This window comes from Prosopis cineraria, unplaced genomic scaffold (genome assembly GCF_029017545.1).
Source record: "Prosopis cineraria cultivar Desert tree isolate PC_DT_omini unplaced genomic scaffold, ASM2901754v1 PC12, whole genome shotgun sequence".
NCBI classification, from domain to species: domain Eukaryota; kingdom Viridiplantae; phylum Streptophyta; class Magnoliopsida; order Fabales; family Fabaceae; genus Prosopis; species Prosopis cineraria.
In genome coordinates this window covers 34,377,501-34,395,971 of record NW_026555343.1, presented here as the reverse complement: position 1 = coordinate 34,395,971, position 18,471 = coordinate 34,377,501, and the positions used below count along the sequence as shown (strand labels likewise).

Genomic DNA, 18,471 nt, shown 5'->3' with positions numbered 1-18,471 from the left:
ATTTCTAAAACTTTGCACGCCAACCTATAATATAATCAATATTCTTAAAAGGTTTTTCATTTACTCCTAAAGACAGAAGGGGCAATTTCAATCAAAATAGAGACGAATGATGATATTTAAAAAAAGGGGCAATACCAAATAAAATTAGAGATAATGAAATTTTTAGTCTCTTAAATTTGTCTCAATTATCAATTGTCTAGTTTAATTTTTATTGATTTGTTCTTTATTATTTGAAAAGTATATAACAATGTTAAAATCCGATACCATGAATAATAATATAATGAGTTGACAGGTATATAGATTAATACAAAAAAAAGTATAATTAGACATCTTTCTAAAAAGAAGGAAAACAATTTAAGAGATTTTTAAAAGGGTAAATGAGTAAATTATCTCATGAATTTTAAATCCAATAACACCATAAACTCTAAACTCATTTATTTTGTAAATTATTCACTCAACTTTAAAAGGGTACAATCTAGCCTCTTCCATTAACAAAAGTTAATTTTAAGTATTAGTTAATTAGAAAATGACATAAAAGGAAATAAAAAATTATAGAAATGACAAAAAAAACTTCTCTGTCCTTGTCTATAATTTTGCAAGTTGTTAACCACAATCTTTTAATCAACATTTTTAAAAGTTTGGTATATAATAAATAGATCACAAAAATGTCATACAATCTATATAGCTGACCTCATATAATGAAATAAGGCATGTTTTCATTATTGCCTGTAATTTTTGAATCCTTTGTTGTAATTTTTTTTTATAATTTTGATATTCTTTTCTATCATTTTTTAATCAACTAATAGTCAAATTTAACTTTTGTCAACCACAAAAGCCAGATTGTACTGTTTTCAAAAGTTGAATAAAACAATCTGCACAATAAATGAGTTCAGAATTTCTAGTACTATTAGATCTAAAATTTAGATAATAATTTACTCATTTACACTTTTAAAAAACAAAAGACCTCTATAATTTGTTCTCACTTGACTGTATATACATGTCAAGTCTTTAATCTACTTAATAAATCATATTAATTTGAAAGTTAATTTGTAGCAATTCGATCCATGCTATAATTTATTATTCATACACGTTGATAAAATCCATTCATTTAGCAACACCTTAAGATGGCATTCAAGTTAAGGGAGAGGTTTAAATGAGAAAAGGCTTTTAACACAAAGGACTAACGGGCAATAACTTCAGAAAACAGAGAAAAAACAGAAGTAATAAAAAATTAAACTTTTATGAACCAAATCAATAGCTAGAAGTTTCATTATCATTATCATATAAAATTAGGACATCAAATGAACATGTGGTTGACACAAATGCAATCAATAGCGTACATGATGTTTTAAGTTCACAAAGAAAGTGAATGCAGAAAACATCATAATCCTTTGCCAAGTTCACCTCCATGGCTTAGACCAACATCTTATGGCTCCAGGCCTTACTTTTACGTATTCATTTGAAGGGGAAAAGACACAGAATTAAAGCCCCTCAAGTGATTGAATTTCCTAAAGATAACTTCAATCATCCTTGAAACTGCTCCCTGTCAGGCCTGCTCAACAACCCCAAACACCCTCCCCCCTCTTTTTTTGCCATTCGGTATTCTAAACATCAAAGCCTATGTACAAAAGCCAATAATAAACAGAAGAATTAAAACATACAATTCGCTTTTGAGAAACAACATCATGATTTCATTTCTGGATTGAAAATCACTCTTCTTCCTTCTCTCGGTTGCTTCAACAAATTGCAGACCATCTGGCCTCACTTGGGCCTAAAATTCTTTCTCGCTTTGATTCTGATAAACTTTTACCAGCCTTGGAAGTTTGAAACTAGACTGGTTGGTCTAAACTTCTTTCGCCATTAGATGGGTGATTTGAACTCTCATCATCCTTGGATGGTTGAGCTGATGATGGAGACTTGTCCACAATGGAATCATCAGGACTTGAAGGCCTTTTGAACTGAACCAAGATCATGGTCATGTTGTCACATCCCTCGCCGCCGGCTGTGGGTGATAAGCACCGATCAAATACTTTCTCGCAAACTGCCGAGAGTTTTTCCTCCTACATAGCAGTGATATAAATGTGTTACAACCAGACCACGAGATTTGTACTATTTTAGTAGGTTTTTTAAATCCAGAAAAACATAACAATGTGGCCAGAGAAAACTTACCGTCTTCAACTGTGAATGTATAAAATCCACAAGCTGTTGGCTAGACATGCAATCCCTACGTACACAACATGACCAACAATAAAGGTCATAGTATTAGAATGTATTGAAAAATTCCACATTGATTAACTAAAGAATGAATTGAAGGCATAAAACATTAAGGCAAGTCCCATCAAATTGGCTTAAACTATATTGATAGAAAGACCAACCTAATATAAATATATATATATATCAAACTCAACAATGTTTAATACATAGCAGAGCATTGGATATAACAACTATTTCATCACCAAAAGAGAAAGGAGCAGCCATCTTGATTTCTTAAGTATCTTAGAAACAGAAAGGTAACATTGTCAACATAGAGTACTGTGAAGAAACATTCCCTAATGAAACAGGGCATCAAATCAGAACAAATTTTCAGAAAGTAAATGTGGGCTAGATCATGTGACATTTTAATTAACTGTTGCAGTCACAAAATTATGTTCAAATGTGTACTAATAATTTTAGGTGGCTTACGAAAATAGAAAAAGTTACAAGAAGTGAAAATAGTTGCAAAAATATGTACATATCTGTTGGAGGCATGCTTTTATGTAAATGAATTAGATACCGTCCATGGCCCAAAAAAAGAATTAAATATTGTCAACAGACTTTCTAGAGGACGTTTCAGCAACCAAGCAGCTTACCATATCCCGTCACAAGCTATTACCAGAAATTCATCATCATCGCAAAGTTCAACCTATTCCAGAAAAATGTTTAAAAAATAAAAAAGTAGAAAATTGTAAAACAATGAAAACTTGTTAGATGACTACAGAAGAAAAATATATTTGTTCTATGAAACACGTAATCTTAATATTATTTTTGCTCGGATAAATATAAGTTGTATCAGTGTAACATGACCAGAGGCTCATATCAAATACAATCATTCCACAACGATCAACCTGTTAATAAAGAATAGTACTATATACTTGCAGTACATACAGAAGTTATGTCTGGATCAGCGGTCACGATCTGCTTTTCAGCAGGTAAAAACTTGTTTTGCTTGAATTCCATGTCTCCTGTAAAATTTCATACTTCAAAAGGGTAGGGTGAAAGATGAAATCTATGATCATACGAATTGTAGATTAGGGAATAAAAAAATGTCCCTCATTGTTTCCTTTACACTAACAAATTGACGAATCATGATAAAAGGAACTACCAATTGCTCTGGCCAAATTTAGACTTCCATTAACTCGCCCAACTTGTATGAAACCACCAGCTTTTAGAATTCTCTCTCTCTCAACTTCAAGGTCAGGCTTGTGGTCTTTAGATAAATTATGTGCCTACAGATAAAATTTCATCAAAGAATCAGACACCAGAATCATACTGAACAATAACTATGTTTTAGACACCAAGTCATAGACAAGTAAATTCACATGATTCAGCGCAAACCAAATCACATGCATAGAGGGAGCAAACAGGAGAAAAGGCAGTCTGGACTCTGCAAAGAAATGTCTAGATTTTGTAATCATTTCATGACATAACCATCATGGGTAAAGACATGTTAATGAACAATCTTCTTCAAACTGTTGCAAAATCATATGTGCATGAAAAATGGTGAATCAACCACTTGCAATTTTATAGCTACTGAAATATCCATCCAACAACATAAATTGCACTCAGCAAATTGGCAACCTTTCTCATTTTCTTATTCTTTAAATAACTGCTTTTTTCTCCTCACTCTTCATATCCCCTTTCCAAATTGGTACCCTCATCAACACCTATTAAAGCATACATAGTTTGGATACATCATGCACCTACACCCTCAATGTCTGTACCCAATATTCCATGCATGTTACAAATTAAGTAAAAAGGGTACTCAAGAGGGAAAGGTGGTACCTGGCCCTTCCTTGATATTACACAGCGAGAATCACCAGCATTTGCAACCACAAGTCGGTTGCCTCGAATGACTGCCACACAAGCTGTGCATCCAGAGTTTGGTCCAGTAAAATCAGAATGTGGCCCCTGATTTGCATCATTACACACCCTCAGTTTGAATGAAAAATATTTATATGCTAGGGATCAAAAGGGAATATGCCTGACATCACAACATATTTTTTTAGATGGAAACGGTTGATAAATTTCTCCAGTCTACAAAGTCATTCTAAAAGTAAATTGCTGTCAAACTGCCACATATCATAAAAACTAACAATATATGAATACATTAAGCTCCAAAACCATAATATAGACATTTAGAAGACACTGGAAACAAGCACAGATATCAAAACATTAGGAACCTAATCCACAGAATCCAATGATTTTAGAAAGGGAGAACTGGTGGAAATTGGAATGAATTAAATGTTGTTTAGTTTGCTTAGTAACTAGTAAGCAATTCCAACAAAGATCAATGCGCAAGTAACCAAAATGTAATATCAACATCAAGAGACATAACCATCTCTGTTAACTTCAAACTAAAACGGTTTCAATTCTTGAAAATTTCCATTTGTTTAAAAAATATAACAGATGCCAAAGTGCTTTTGACAAAAAGTGGTTGATAATTCTTTGATGCGTTAAAATATGAAAAAACATGGAGCAGTTTATTGAGATTTCCAATCCAAAAGTTTAATACACTAAAATTAAAGGCCATGTATATGGCATTAAAATCTTCCCAAAAATGTGTGTCCAACAACAGAATGAGTAAATCAGAATTAAGGAAAAAGAAGCAACTGTGCAAGAAAAACACAAATGCAGTTATTATTTGTTACCTCCTCATGAACCCAATCATCAGAATGGTCATTGCCTTCACCTCCTCTGGGAGACCATATAAAGCCCTCCAGCATGCCAGATAACTTTTCTATATTATCTCCCAAGACTGCCAATTCTCTCCACCCTCTTTGTCCACGCATCATCTCATCCATTCTTTCTCAATAGGAAGAAAATGACATATGTAAGTGATAGAGACCAAAACAGAGAACTAGGAATTCATATGAAATGAAACAGTAGTTCTTACAAAGAGCAGGAGAATAAAAAACTCCCTATTATTTGAGATGCTAGGAACCCTATGCTATTTGAAAATTTACCTGCCACTCTCCTCAGCCGCCCCAAAACTGTCTACAACAGTTATAAAGGCATCCAATGCCCAAAGAAATACCTAAAACTGTCCAAAACAGTTATGCAACATTGAAACTGTTTTTAAACTACTAGCCTGCTGCCAATAAGCTGTCACAAGTGGTTGTAAAAACCAAAATAAGACTTACACGTGCCCTTGGGTGAGGGTTCAAATTCACCTATGACAGATCAAATCTTGCATTGGTAGCAAATCTAGACAGGGAGACCCCCTACCACTCAAGGGCCAATGAGTCTTTAAGTGGACCCTGCCGGTGATATAGGAGTGTCATCCCTGATATTCACCTTTCCCATTAAAAAAAAAACAAAAGAAAAGAAAAAACCGACCAGTCTGCTGCCAAAGCTGTCCAAAAACCACCCAAAATAGTTCTAAAATGGTGGGCCCATTGATAAGGAAAATTGCGCAACACTTTGATTTGACTAAGTAATTTATGTCTGAAATTCATAACTGTATCCCAACACCAGTCATTGTTCTGTGTTTGTTGAACTTAAGATCTATGAAAACTCTTAATGTGTAACTAAGTTTACCTATGGAGAAAAGAAACCTAGGCAAATTATAAACTCCATTGTTTGACGGAAAAACACCACTAAAAGTTAAGATAGATCCTTTTATCAGAGAAGAATCAGATCCAACTGCATCAAAAATATCATTTAGAAGGGTCTTTCACATTCAATGAGACATATATATCTAATTTCTTAATAAATTATTTGCATAATATTGATGTTAATCAGAGACATGTTAATTTGTATAACATTGATGACAATATAGCTAAACTTTTAAAACTTTTAAGGAATAGTATCTGTCTGAGTATAGATAAATTAAATGTCAACCTTCATTTTTATTTGTATCATTAAGATTTTTTATAAGCTTTTTATCAGTTTTGAAACAACTTGAGAGACAAAAAAATATATATATATATATATATATAGATGTTGTACTCTTATCATTAAGTATGGTACAGATATCATACCAGATTTGTATCTGATAAAAATACATCTACTTTTTTAATATCTGTGCTGCCAACATAACAGATCATCACACAAAAAACAGTAGAACACAACATGATGATGCTTCAGCCTGGGGCTAGTTAGTAAAAAGACAAACTACTTTACAATGCCATCCTTAGGATTTCATAATTAAAGAATTATATAATATTAATGTAGATCATAAACAACAAGAAAGGGTCGGCTACAAGGATTGAATGCCGCAATAAACAACAAAAACAAAAATTAAATAATAACCTGAGAAAAGTTTTCCGCAAAGATGTGCCTACATCTCCAGCTACATAAGCTTCATTCTTAAGAACCTGTCGGTGCAGATATTTGGCACAAAATTTAGCAACAGCTTTACCTGAAAAGCAGCAGATTGTATGGAAGACTTCAAAATCATATACTAGACATAGGTCTGATGGACATGTCAGCCTACTGAATTAAGCCCTTTAGAAAGCTATAATCAGTAATCAACAGTAATGAAATCTGAAAATAATTTATAGCAGACAAAGCATAACAAAAGGGGGGGGGAATCTAAAACATGAACCAAAAGCCCCCAGGTGTCAATTTACTGGTACTCAATTAGACCTCAGGTGATTTTAGAGCATTATGATGTTGTGTGATATAATAAGGCTGCATGAATCTTGTTTGTCAAAACTGGAATTACACTACAATTAGACTCGTCAAAACCAAAATAGCACTGTCTCTGCAAGGAAACTCTCAAAAATGGATAATTAAATTATCAATTTCTTCCAGAACAAATTCACAAACATCAAAGAATCATAGAAGTCAACCATATTCAGGTAGAGAATAAAAAAAAACAAAGAGAAAAACCAAAATCCGACCCCCACTCCCCTGGCTGTATGGATCTATTCACTAAAGAATGAAAAAATCAAGTTCCATGCCAGATCAAGCATTCAATACTCCTCCCTTGAGGCTGTCGGCTTGCCACGTGGTGAAAAAGATTTCCTATTTATAGTGGACACAAGCAACTCCAAATATAAGAGAAAGGTCTAACATAATTCAAATGGCTTCTATTTAAAAAATAAATAAATATATAGTGTTGAAAAAACTCTCCCCTAAGAAATACATTTTTTTAAAAACGATACATTGAAACATTGAATAATTTAAAATGGATTATATTTCTGATCATTTAATAACCATTGTTAAAAAGATCATAATGAAAATACTGACCTCCATGGCCGTCATAAACACCAAAGAAAGATGTTGACTCGTCCAAATTTAGATGGGCTGCATGCTGGCAAGCAATATAAAAGAAGAAAATTTTGTATGCCCCGTCTAATAGATTGTAATTTTGTAATATAACATGAGGCTACTGATCTAGCATTGAACCCAGGTGTTAGTGAATCATCAACATCATGTCCATGCAAGATTCGATTCAAATGATAGGAATTTTCATATAAGCACAAGGGCATGTTGTATGTTAAAAAAATCTGGAACATTATTATTCATACAGTATCATGTTCGTAGCAGTAGCTGATTAAGAAATACTATTACTGATTTGCAACTAAGATGTAGAACTTTTGCTCTATTAATTACAGCCTTTAATGATGGAAAAATCATCTACAAGTTCATTAAGAAAACAAAAAAATACCATGCATATTACAAACTTCCCAAAGCAATTAATAGAATAACAAATTAGGAAACTTCTAACTGCAAGGAGTTTTACCAGATTTAAAAGAAAAAAAAAATTATTTGAAGCTTTTACACCAAATCCTGTAAATAAGTATTGTGAAGGGTTAAAAAGATATATCTGATCAAGTGTATTACATGCCCATTAATGCCAGAAAAAAATTCTCAATACAAGTAACAAATTAGTCCAAAAAAAACTTATTCTGAGCAGACAGCCAGACATCCTATCACAACTGTGTATTTACTTTTAGCAACAATATTTTGTTAAATTAGAAGAATCATTTTAATAGCGCAAGATTGCATAAATTATAAATGAACTGACTTATTGAGCGTATCTTATCAGATCAGAAGTTTCATATATCACAATACCTTGAATGCGCAAGATGAAAACAGAACGCTAACAAGACTTGAAACTCAGGAAGATTATAAAAAGCCAACAAGGACCTGTTCAACTGGTAGGATCTAGGTGCATGATCAAAGGATCTTCAGCAGTTCAGTTAGATTACTATTAGTGATCCTTTGTTGGCAGACATTCATCACTTGCAATGCACCCTTCCTTTAACTAGAACAACCTATCTAACTCCATTTTTATCTTACGAGAAAAAATAAAATAAAATAAAATTTTCATAACTTTCTAGCAACTAAAGCTTAACATTATTTCAGCCACAGTGAATTAAATCGTCAATCTCGGGTTCGTCCTTTTCTTCACCACTTAATTACCAGGTAACGGGCAAGACTGGTTTTAAACCCACTATACTTTCTCCATGAACTTGATTTATGCCCACAAAAGTAAAATCCAAACCCGTAATTGTGGCAGTTAACAATAGAACATTACCATATGATATACCCAGTCAAAAGACAAGGTGGGGGGGAATTGATCATGCAGTTGCGTGTTGAGAACAAAAATACATAGCCACACAGAAATTGCAACTGCCATTTCATGAAATGAATTGAGTCAATGGAGTACTTACAGCATCTTCCATGGTAGCACGCCATCCCTGCATGGAAGACAACCCGTAGCGAAGACTGTCATTCTCACCATCATCAGAGGCCTTCTCTGTTTTCGGGGCGCTGAGGTATATGCCCATCTTTAACTGCAACCAAAACGGAGTAACAAAGAATCAAAGCCAGACACAGCAGAAAGACTACTACGTGTCCGCTCTGCTTTATTTTTCATTTAAAAGAAAAAACTCCAGTGCCCCCACACACCCAAAAAAAAAAAAAAAAAGCACCGACTTAATTGCCGATCATCACTTATTCAAATCGTACCAAGCAATCCTGTAAACAAGATATCCGAAGCATCAGAATCTCAAAAAAGATATGTCCACAAAAGAAAACAAAGGAGACGAAGAGGCATTGGAGATGCAATATAAATGTCAGAAAAGCAATTCCCGCATCCAATCCATAAAAAAGAAAAAAAAAGAAAAGAAAAATGAACTTCAAAACGCCAACGATTGAAATCACCATGTACAAAATAAAGAAAGTTTTCACAAAGCACAATTAAGAGTTCTAGGGTTCTAGGAAGAGAGGGAGTAGGCATACAGAGTGAGCGATCTGTCTCTTGGGTGAAAAGATGAAACAGAGTGAATGATCGCAAACAGTTTCAGTTGCTATGCCTCTCAATCTGACGTCGGAAAAGTAGTTTTGCGTTAAAAACCAGCGGCTCCCACGGGCCGTGCAGATGCCTCTTTTCTTTCCCAAAAGATGGTCATTTTTAAAATTTATTTAGAAGACATAACCTGATGACATAAATTATGAGTCATAAAAATTATATAATTAATTTTAAAATCATATAATATTTTAATTTAATTTAAAATATAAAATTATTAATTTCATTACAAAGAGGAAAAACTAATCTGCCAAACCTTATAATTTTGCTTACCTTTTTATTTGGTTATTAGATTTTATTATTTTTATTGAATCCCTATATTTACTTCTATGCAATATGCATATGAAAATTTGAGTCAACTCATCCAACTGAATCAAAAAATTATTAAACTAGTATCTTAACTAGTTTAATAAAATATTTTATTTACAACCAATTTGACTATCGTTTATCAAAATATATCATGTTTCATGCAAGCTGATTTATTTTAGCTTATTTCATAAAAAAATCACTTATTTTTTTAAAAAATTATTTTGTGAGTTTTTATGATATTTGTTTAAACTTTCAAAAATAGTCAAAATAAAAAAAGCATATTTTTTTTATTATTTTAAAAAACTATTTTGAGTAGCTCCTGAAAATCATCTAATACGATAGATGAGAGAGTGTTTTAAAGAAACAAAATATTCAAAAATATCATAAAATTTTAAAATAATATGATATTTGTATAAAACAAAAATTTAAAAAAAATATCATAAAATTTAAAAATAATTAACTAATAATTACTTTTTCATTATTATAACCAAACATATAATAATGTCTGGTTTTATAAAATCTTTATAAAATAAAATTTTTTTTTATAAAATATCTAAACTACATAAAAATTACCTACTTTTAAATTTTAAATAAATAGGCTTGTAATTATCTTTGTAAAAATAAATATAAATGAGAAATTATAATAAAATTAACATCATCAAATTAATTTAAGATCAAATTAGATGTTAAAAATGTATTTTTCATATTATTTTTTTAAATCAAATAATTTATGGCAAATTACACTAAATTAATCACAATCACTAAACAATTAAAAAACATTCACTAAAATTACACAGAAACTAAACCAACCACATTGAACTCCTTCGACGATGGGCTGACCCAATGACGTCACTGGCGATTCCTTTGACGCAATGTGGAAGCTGGATTGGTGCTTGGAGATGAAGGCATTGGTTTCTAATTGGATGGAGAGGGTGGCTTGAAGGGGATAGAAAGAAGAAATCGTGAGAACGGAGACTATGGGGATGAGAGAGAGGAGGAATGATGGCGGGAAACAATGATTAAAAAATTAAACCGAATCGAAACCATTGACCAGTTAGGCTGAAAAAATTATTTAAAGAGTTGAGTCAAATTAAATCACTTTAGACTAGCTTTTGGACCGAGAATCAGATACGGTTTTTAAAAATTGAACTGTTAAAAAAATATTCTTTTTCTATCTTTTTTTAATGACTCATTTTTTCAATTATTTAATATTATATTATATCATGTGACATATTAAGTCATAATAAACTTAAAATATTAGTTTTATTTTTAAGTTAAGTAGCAAGTTTATATTAATTAATTTCTTATATTTAAGGTATTATATATATATATATATATAACCATTGGCCTTTTCATTTAATATTCGGTCCAGTTCTAAAAACATTAGCAGGAAATGAATCACAAAAACAAGAAAGAATCAGAGCCACAAGCTAATGGGAAGAACTAACCTTCGAAGAAGAGGTGAGAGAAGAAGAGCGTAGCGAAGAGCACAATGGAGAAGAAGAATATGCTCTCACTAAAGATAATGTTGCTACCAGGGTTGAAGAGTAAAAGGTAGATGTTGGAATGAAATGTTTCTCCAAAATTTATCCACTTTTGCAGAGAAAAGTTGGAAGGAAATATGGTGAGTCCCATACCCTCATTTTTTTCATTACTTTTCTTTCCTTTCACTTTTTCTTCCTTATCCAAATTGGTAAAAATTTATTTTCTCTTGTGTTTTCTTTCCATCTAAACAAAGCATAAAACATCAAAAGTGAATATATACATTTCACATTTTCATAATACTAAAAATATTTAAGACATACATATGAGGGAATTTAAATTTTCAATTATGTCTGCACCTTGAGTCAATCAAAAGGGGACCCATGGATACTTGGCAATTCAAAACTCCCACATTCTATGAGAAACAAGACAAAAAAAAAAGGATTTGTGGCTCTAAAAATTAATGCCGAAAAGGATTTTGATAGACTATCCGGGACCTTCATTGATGACATTCTCAAATTAGTCAGAATAAATAGCCATCTCAGGAAATTAAGAGGAAACTAGGGAACATATGATTTTGTTATCTCATTGGCTAAAAATTTTTGGTTTAGGGGTCATCTTGAATGGAAAATTAAAAGATCCTTAGTAAGTAGTATTGAAGATTGGGTTATACTACTTGGGTTATGAATAACAACCTTTATGATACGATTAAGTGTAGAATAGTTTTTACCTGTTGGTATATTTAGAAACTTTGATACAGATTTGTGTTTGAAGGTAAAAATTTTGATCCTATTGAGGTGAATGTTTTGGTTGACAGACTTTTGTGTGAAATTAATAATGTGCCGATTTCTAAATTTGTGAGAAAGGTTGATGTAAATAAGAAAGTGAAGTTGCCTTGGTGTTTTCCTAGTAAAGGTAGGATGAAATTGAATTATGATGGAGCTTTTGATGAGATAAAAGGTTGTGGTGATACTGAGATTGTTGAAAGAGATGATTTAGATAACTTTGTGATAGGTTTAAGTGAAAATGGTAGGTTCTTCAGCTTTGATGATTGAAGCTTTGGCTTTAAAAATAGCCCTGCTACTTGCTAAAGAATTAGGAACTGTGAGTATATATGTTGAAGGGAATTATGAGATCTTATATAAGGTTGTTACTGATGATATGGCTATTACTTGTGATCGGAAAAGTATTGGCATTATCAATGATATTTGTTGCTTATGGCCTTTTGTGAAGAATTATTGTTTGTCCCTTGTTTGCAAGGATGGGAATAAAGTTGCGAATTTTCTGGCAATGGATGGTAAAAGGAAGATATAACCGATTGGTTTGTTGTTGTTACCTCCATCTACCTTAGCTCAAATTTTTCTTTTTGATAAGGCTAAAGCATTGAATATTGATGATGTCAGTAGAAATATATCTTTGTAAGGAAAGGCATTGGTTGATGACTTTTATTGTATTTTGTTTTTCTATCGGTTTTTTTCTTTTTCTTGGATTTTTTATTTTTGTTAAATTGGTTTTTTTTTGTGTGCTTTCGTGTGTTAGGTTGTATGTGTAGAGTTTTTTTTTTTTTGGAATGTTTTTTTCTCTTTAGCTATTAGCCTTTGTAATTTTTTTTGTGATCAATAAAATTTGCTCTTTTTCTTGCAAAAAAAAAAAAAGTTCCACTCCTTGATATTATTTGTAAGGATAAGAGAGAGAAAAATTTGCTTCTATTTACAAATTATGTCATCAAATTTTTATTATAAGTTTTTTTTATTTTCATTAAATGTTGGTGATAGAAAATACTACATCATGATTAAATATAAGCAAAAGTTTTCTATGATTTCTTATTTTTTATAAGGAAAACAACAACTTTCATGACATCTTTCCTTAATCGCCATTCATTAAATGATAATACCATAATTAAACGTGGTAAAATGAAGGATTAAATTACAAGGTCATTTTAGTCCAAAATTTTCAGTTTTAGATATATATTAGGATTAACTAATTTTCTTAAACTATATGAGCTTATTAAATTTTTCTTATATTTAAAAATAGAGAAATTACATTATTAAATTGTGTGTGTACCAAAGATAAAGTTAAAAGCTTAAATTTTTACACAATGTTAATGAGTTCTAAATTTTTTTTCTTAAAAACATATTTGAAGTAATTTATACATAAGACTATAAAAAGTAATTATTTTATGATTCATTAATCCCCATACTTTATAATTCAATTATAACTTAGTTTTTAAATGATTAGATAATTTTTTTTTTGAAAGTGCAAGCAACAATTAATAAAGGACTTAATTAAACTTGAATGGTTGAGAGTTTATTTGGTTGGAGAAATTAATCGAGGAGAGGGAAGGCAATTTTTTTTCCTTCTCTCCCCTCTCCCTTATCTCTATTATCCTATATTTGATTTGGATTGAGGAAATTAAAAACAAGAGTAGAATACAAGAAAAAATTGTCAAAACTTATAATTTTTTTTTACTATTTTTAGTCATTTTCTCTCCTAACATTATTTTCTCCCTATATAATTCAAAGCACCCATCCAAAATGGGGTATTTTGGAGAAAGGGAAAAGTAGTTGTCACATTTAATTTTCACTAAAACACTGATACTTATTTTTATTTTTATTTTTATTTTTTCAAATATCCCACAAACCTACCCATCAATAATTGTACTGGATAAGTGGTATCACTCTTGCCCATTTGCCTCTCGTCTTGCTCAGTTATTCCACCAAGACTTTCTCAGTTTTCCCCACCTTTTTTCGCATCAAGTCAAAAGACAACAATTATTGGCCGTTCATGTTTGTTGTTTGGGAATCTCTTTCTTAAACTCTTTCTAAATTGTTGTTGGTCCTAATGTACTTATTTATCTATATATAATAAACTAATTTATATGTAGTTTGAAAAGAAAAAATTGTTTTCTCATATTGAATAAAATTTTTTAATGAAATTAATAATATGTTAAAGTTAATGAAATCATCTTGTAAAAACATAGTAAAAAACTACCAAACCAACATCGAAAAAAATTATTTGTATTTGTATGTAAATAATTATTTATGTATAATAACTTAGCTTAATTATAATTAAAAGTAATCACCCATCAAAATTTTACTTATATCATATTAAAATACTAGCTTAATAACATCATTCTTTATAAAGATAAGCTGTATATATATCTAAAAAAACTTATGAAAATACAAAATTAAAAATAATTTAATAATTAAAATTAACACATCATCATTATTATTCCTTTTATTTCTCAATCCTATAGCATTTATTTCCCATTCTATATATAAAAGAGGAACTTTAATTTCTTAAATATCTTTTGAATCCTTTTATTTAATTTTAAAATTTTAAAAACAGTGCATAAGAAAAAATTTTCCCAATCATTTAAATGATAATTTTTTAAATTATTTTATATAGTTAAAAATTTTATTTATTTTTTTAAATTATTTTTTTCGGAGTAAGAGTTATAAAATTATAAAAAGTTACGTTAGTGATTGTTGATGCGCGTGGCCATGGTCAGTTGCATTGTTTATTAGTTTTTCTAGGTTGGTAATTTAGGGTTGCTGCTCTCACGTTCCTTGTCCCCTTGCTTATCCTTGCAAGCTCTCCGTCCATACGCTTCCACACACCAGAAAAAACTTGTACCTTTCCGCTGATCCTCTTTTCCCGATCCATTTTCATAATCTCCTTTTCAATTCCTTCCATTAACTCATCTTTTCTTTCATATCTCCTCCTGAATAAGTAACGAGCTTTTCTGTTTTTGTTGTTCTTTTGATATATAGATCAGGTTGGAGTCGACGATGGTGATAAACGTGAAGGAGTCGACAATAGTCCGACCGGCGGCGAAGACGCCGCGGAGGGTACTCTGGATTTCCGACGTCGACTTGCTCGTGATGCATATCCACATGCCGAGCGTGTACTTCTACAGGCCGACCGCCGGCGCATCAGATTTCTTCGACGGCAACGTTCTGAAGGAGGCTCTGAGCAAGGTTCTCGTGCCTTTCTACCCAATGGCCGGGCGGCTCCGCCGGGACCATGACGGCCGCATTGAAATTGACTGCAACGGCGAAGGCGTCCTCTTCGTGAAGGCCGAAACGGACATGGTCATTGACGATTTCGGAGACTTCGCTCCAACGCTTGAACTCCGGCAGCTCATCCCCACCGTTGATTATTCCAGTGGAATCGAAACTTATCCCCTGGTCGTGGTGCAGGTACCATCCTGTGACCTCACTCTGGTTTTTACATTTTATTTAATCTTTAAGAAGATTGACCATTCAATGAGTTTTCTGATTGATTCTCCAGTCCCTGCTACTCAATTCCCTCGCCGCGCGCTTAAGAAAATCTCAGGTGCCTAGTGATGGTAGTTTGTGAGAAAAACGAAAGTTAAATGTGAAGATTTTAAATATATTAAGGAAAAATCGCATCTAATTAAAAACCTCTTAAAATGTTTATTTCAAAAAAGGATTAAATAATTTTGAAATCGCTTCGCAAGAACAAAAAAGGTGAAATCTCACATTACCGCTCAACAACTCGTTAAATCCCGAAGGCGGCCATTGGGTTTTGAAAACAGGACCCTTTGACCACCAAAAGCTTATGCTATCATCGAGCCCCTCCATTGTGTGTGTGTGTGTGTGTGTGTGTGTGTGTGTGTGTTCATTGTCATGGTCACCTTGGGAATTAATGTGTTGCCGCTCACCGGGGTGCTGCCAACCGGCAGAGGATCTTCGACACCGGTGACTATGGGATTTCACTTTTTTAAAAAGGAAAAATATGAGGATTAGTTTAGTTTTTTCCCAACCTAATTTAATTTTTTTAGACCTCTTGGTTATGTAGAATGATTTCAAAATTATTTAGTTCTTTTTTTGTAACGGACATTTTTCAGAGGTTTTTGAATGTGATTTTTCCAATATATTATAATGCTAATAACTATGGAGAGAATCACCAAACAAAAAAAAATCCTTATAAACTATAAGAAATTTTTATTAGAACTTTGAAATGGCCTAATTAATGACTTTAAGGTATCAATAATGGATTTCTATGAGAATTTTTTTATGAAATTACCTCACTATCCCTCTGCATAGTTAAAAAGAATTCTCGGAGCCCCTCAAAGAGTTATGATATTTTATTTTAATAAATATTATAATATTTCATAAATATTATATATAAAAATATTCTCATAGACTTCAGGTGTTATAACATTATAATATTTATTATATTTTATTTTATCATGATTTTAAGGTGTCCACAACTCCTTAAAAAAGACTTCAGAGATAAAATCAACCATATAGTAGACTGCAATGCAAAAGCCCTGAACCAAACACAACCTTTAGGAATAAAAAGCAATATGGGATCAAAGCTCTAAATCCATATTTAAATTTGTATTGATTGCAAAGTAAAAACTGACAAAATTTGTTCAGGTGACGCATTTCAAATGTGGAGGGGTGTCACTTGGAGTTGGTAATCAACATCAAGTAGCGGATGGATATTCCGGTCTTCACTTCATCAACACATGGTCTGAGATTGCTCGTGCCCTTCATCATCTCACCATCCCTCCCTTCTTCGACCGGACCCTCCTCCGAGCTCGTGACCCTCCTCGGCCGATTTTCGATCACATTGAATACAAACCCCCTCCGGCCATGATAAATCCCTACTCCTTGCCGCAGCCGCCACCATCAGCACCAGCTATATCCATGTTCAAAATGACTCGTGACCAACTGAATCTTCTGAAATCTAAGTGTAAAGAAAATGGCAACACAATGAACTATAGCTCTTATGAGATTTTGGCTGGCCATGTGTGGAAATCTGTGTGCAAGGCACGTGCCTTACCCCACGATCAAGAAACCAAACTGTACATTGCTACTGATGGAAGGTCTAGATTTAAGCCAGCCCTCCCAGAAGGTTACTTTGGAAATGCGATATTCACAGCCACACCAATGGCTTTTGCAGGTGAACTCATGTCAAAGCCAACTTGGTATGCCGCAAGCAAAATTCATAATTCCTTGGTGAGAATGGACGATGAGTATTTGAGATCGTCTTTGGACTACTTGAAGCTTCAACCTAATCTGAAAGTGCTTATTCGGGGTGCTCATACATATAAATGTCCGAATCTTGGTATCACAAGTTGGGTTAGATTGCCAATACATGATGCTGATTTTGGGTGGGGAAGGCCTATCTTCATGGGACCTGGTCGGATTGCATACGAGGGACTGTGTTATATAATACTAAGCTCATCAAATGATGGTAGTTTGTCTTTGGCCATTTCTCTCCAGCCTGACCATATGAAAGTGTTTCAGGAATTGTTGTATGACATTTAATTCTTTTTCTTCTTCATTGGATTATAATGAAGTTGCAGAGTGTACTCCATATAGGGACCAGGAAACCATGCATTTACAAGTTCAGGAAACAAAAAAAAAAAAAAAATTGAAGGCTTCTGAGTGCTTGAAAAGCTAGATAATTGTATTAAAGGAATATCATGAGTGATTATGGATGAGCTTATTTGATGTATTTTTGGCCCTATAATTGTTTGATTAAATAACATAGCCTTCTTCTACATATTCAACAGTTATAGATTGTTCATGTTCCATTTCAATATTATTAATTATATCTTCATTATAAACTGCTTCTATTTAAATAATAATTTAAATAGGGATATCCATCGTTGAGGTCCGAGGGGGTTTCTTACCAATTTTACAGAGCAGCTCCTAATGAAAGCTATGCCAAATACCTTTTTTTTTGGTAATATAAATAAATTTTTTTAAAAAATTATTTTCTTAAAGATTTAATTATATATATATTACCAAAAAATGAATCTTTAATTGTATTTTATTTAGAAAATAAATTTATGTTTCATGCACGCCAGTCAAGTTTCTTGTGTGTTTTTTTTAAATGAATTTCACGTTGAAATAAATTTACAAGTTCTTAAATAAGATAAGCAAAAGTGTACTTTTGTCATCTAACTATATACTAAGGTTTCAGTTAGTTTAGTTTGTTTCCTTAATTTTTATAAAATATTTTTCAATCTTTTAATCCTAGTAATATTAATCTAATGTAATGATTTTTTTATTATTTTAAAAAATTCAACTTATTAGTATATATCAAAGTTGAATGTTGATTTTGTCTATTAATAAAATTAACGGTGTTAGTATTAGAGAACTGAAAACATATTTTAT

General features: G+C 32.1%; 2 protein-coding genes across 9 annotated transcripts; one reads left to right on the top strand and one right to left on the bottom strand.

The window, feature by feature from the left end:
* Window positions 1-1,255: 1,255 nt before the first annotated feature.
* Window positions 1,256-9,569, bottom strand: LOC129288489 (probable protein phosphatase 2C 21). 7 transcript variants are annotated; one of them, XM_054925093.1, is made up of 12 exons: window positions 9,454-9,569; window positions 9,148-9,189; window positions 8,883-9,005; window positions 7,453-7,516; window positions 6,511-6,619; window positions 4,908-5,061; window positions 4,042-4,167; window positions 3,362-3,485; window positions 3,145-3,221; window positions 2,850-2,902; window positions 2,170-2,224; window positions 1,256-2,060 (listed from the first exon to the last, which is right to left on the bottom strand). In XM_054925093.1, the coding sequence occupies exons 3-12, from the start codon at window positions 8,997-8,999 to the stop codon at window positions 1,830-1,832; spliced, it is 1,110 nt and encodes a 369-aa protein (XP_054781068.1). In that variant the 5' UTR covers window positions 9,000-9,005; window positions 9,148-9,189; window positions 9,454-9,569; the 3' UTR covers window positions 1,256-1,829. The 7 variants fall into 7 exon arrangements, with proteins under 7 accessions (XP_054781068.1, XP_054781070.1, XP_054781071.1 ...); XM_054925095.1 differs by lacking the exon at window positions 9,454-9,569 and adding an exon at window positions 9,376-9,390; XM_054925096.1 differs by lacking the exon at window positions 7,453-7,516 and having other exon boundaries at window positions 6,511-6,575.
* A 5,248-nt stretch (window positions 9,570-14,817) lies between these two features.
* Window positions 14,818-17,856, top strand: LOC129288712 (shikimate O-hydroxycinnamoyltransferase-like). 2 transcript variants are annotated; one of them, XM_054925438.1, is made up of 3 exons: window positions 14,818-14,943; window positions 15,085-15,513; window positions 16,720-17,856. In XM_054925438.1, exons 2-3 carry the CDS (start codon window positions 15,103-15,105, stop codon window positions 17,614-17,616), a joined length of 1,308 nt encoding a protein of 435 aa, XP_054781413.1. In that variant the 5' UTR covers window positions 14,818-14,943; window positions 15,085-15,102; the 3' UTR covers window positions 17,617-17,856. The 2 variants fall into 2 exon arrangements, with proteins under 2 accessions (XP_054781413.1, XP_054781412.1); XM_054925437.1 differs by having other exon boundaries at window positions 14,884-15,513.
* Window positions 17,857-18,471: the final 615 nt, after the last annotated feature.

Bases quoted from the DNA above. Each gene is read 5' to 3' on its own strand.
- LOC129288489 (XM_054925093.1), bottom strand. From the start codon at position 8,999: ATGGGCATATACCTCAGCGCCCCGAAAACAGAGAAGGCCTCTGATGAT. The intron at 6,620-7,452 runs GTCAGTATTTTC...GCTGCTTTTCAG, and splicing joins TGTTTATGACGGCCATGGAG to GTAAAGCTGTTGCTAAATTT. The intron at 2,903-3,144 runs GTATGTACTGCA...TTTCTGGAATAG, and splicing joins CTGATCCAGACATAACTTCT to GTTGAACTTTGCGATGATGA.
- LOC129288712 (XM_054925438.1), top strand. From the start codon at position 15,103: ATGGTGATAAACGTGAAGGAGTCGACAATAGTCCGACCGGCGGCGAAG. The intron at 15,514-16,719 runs GTACCATCCTGT...AAATTTGTTCAG, and splicing joins ATCCCCTGGTCGTGGTGCAG to GTGACGCATTTCAAATGTGG.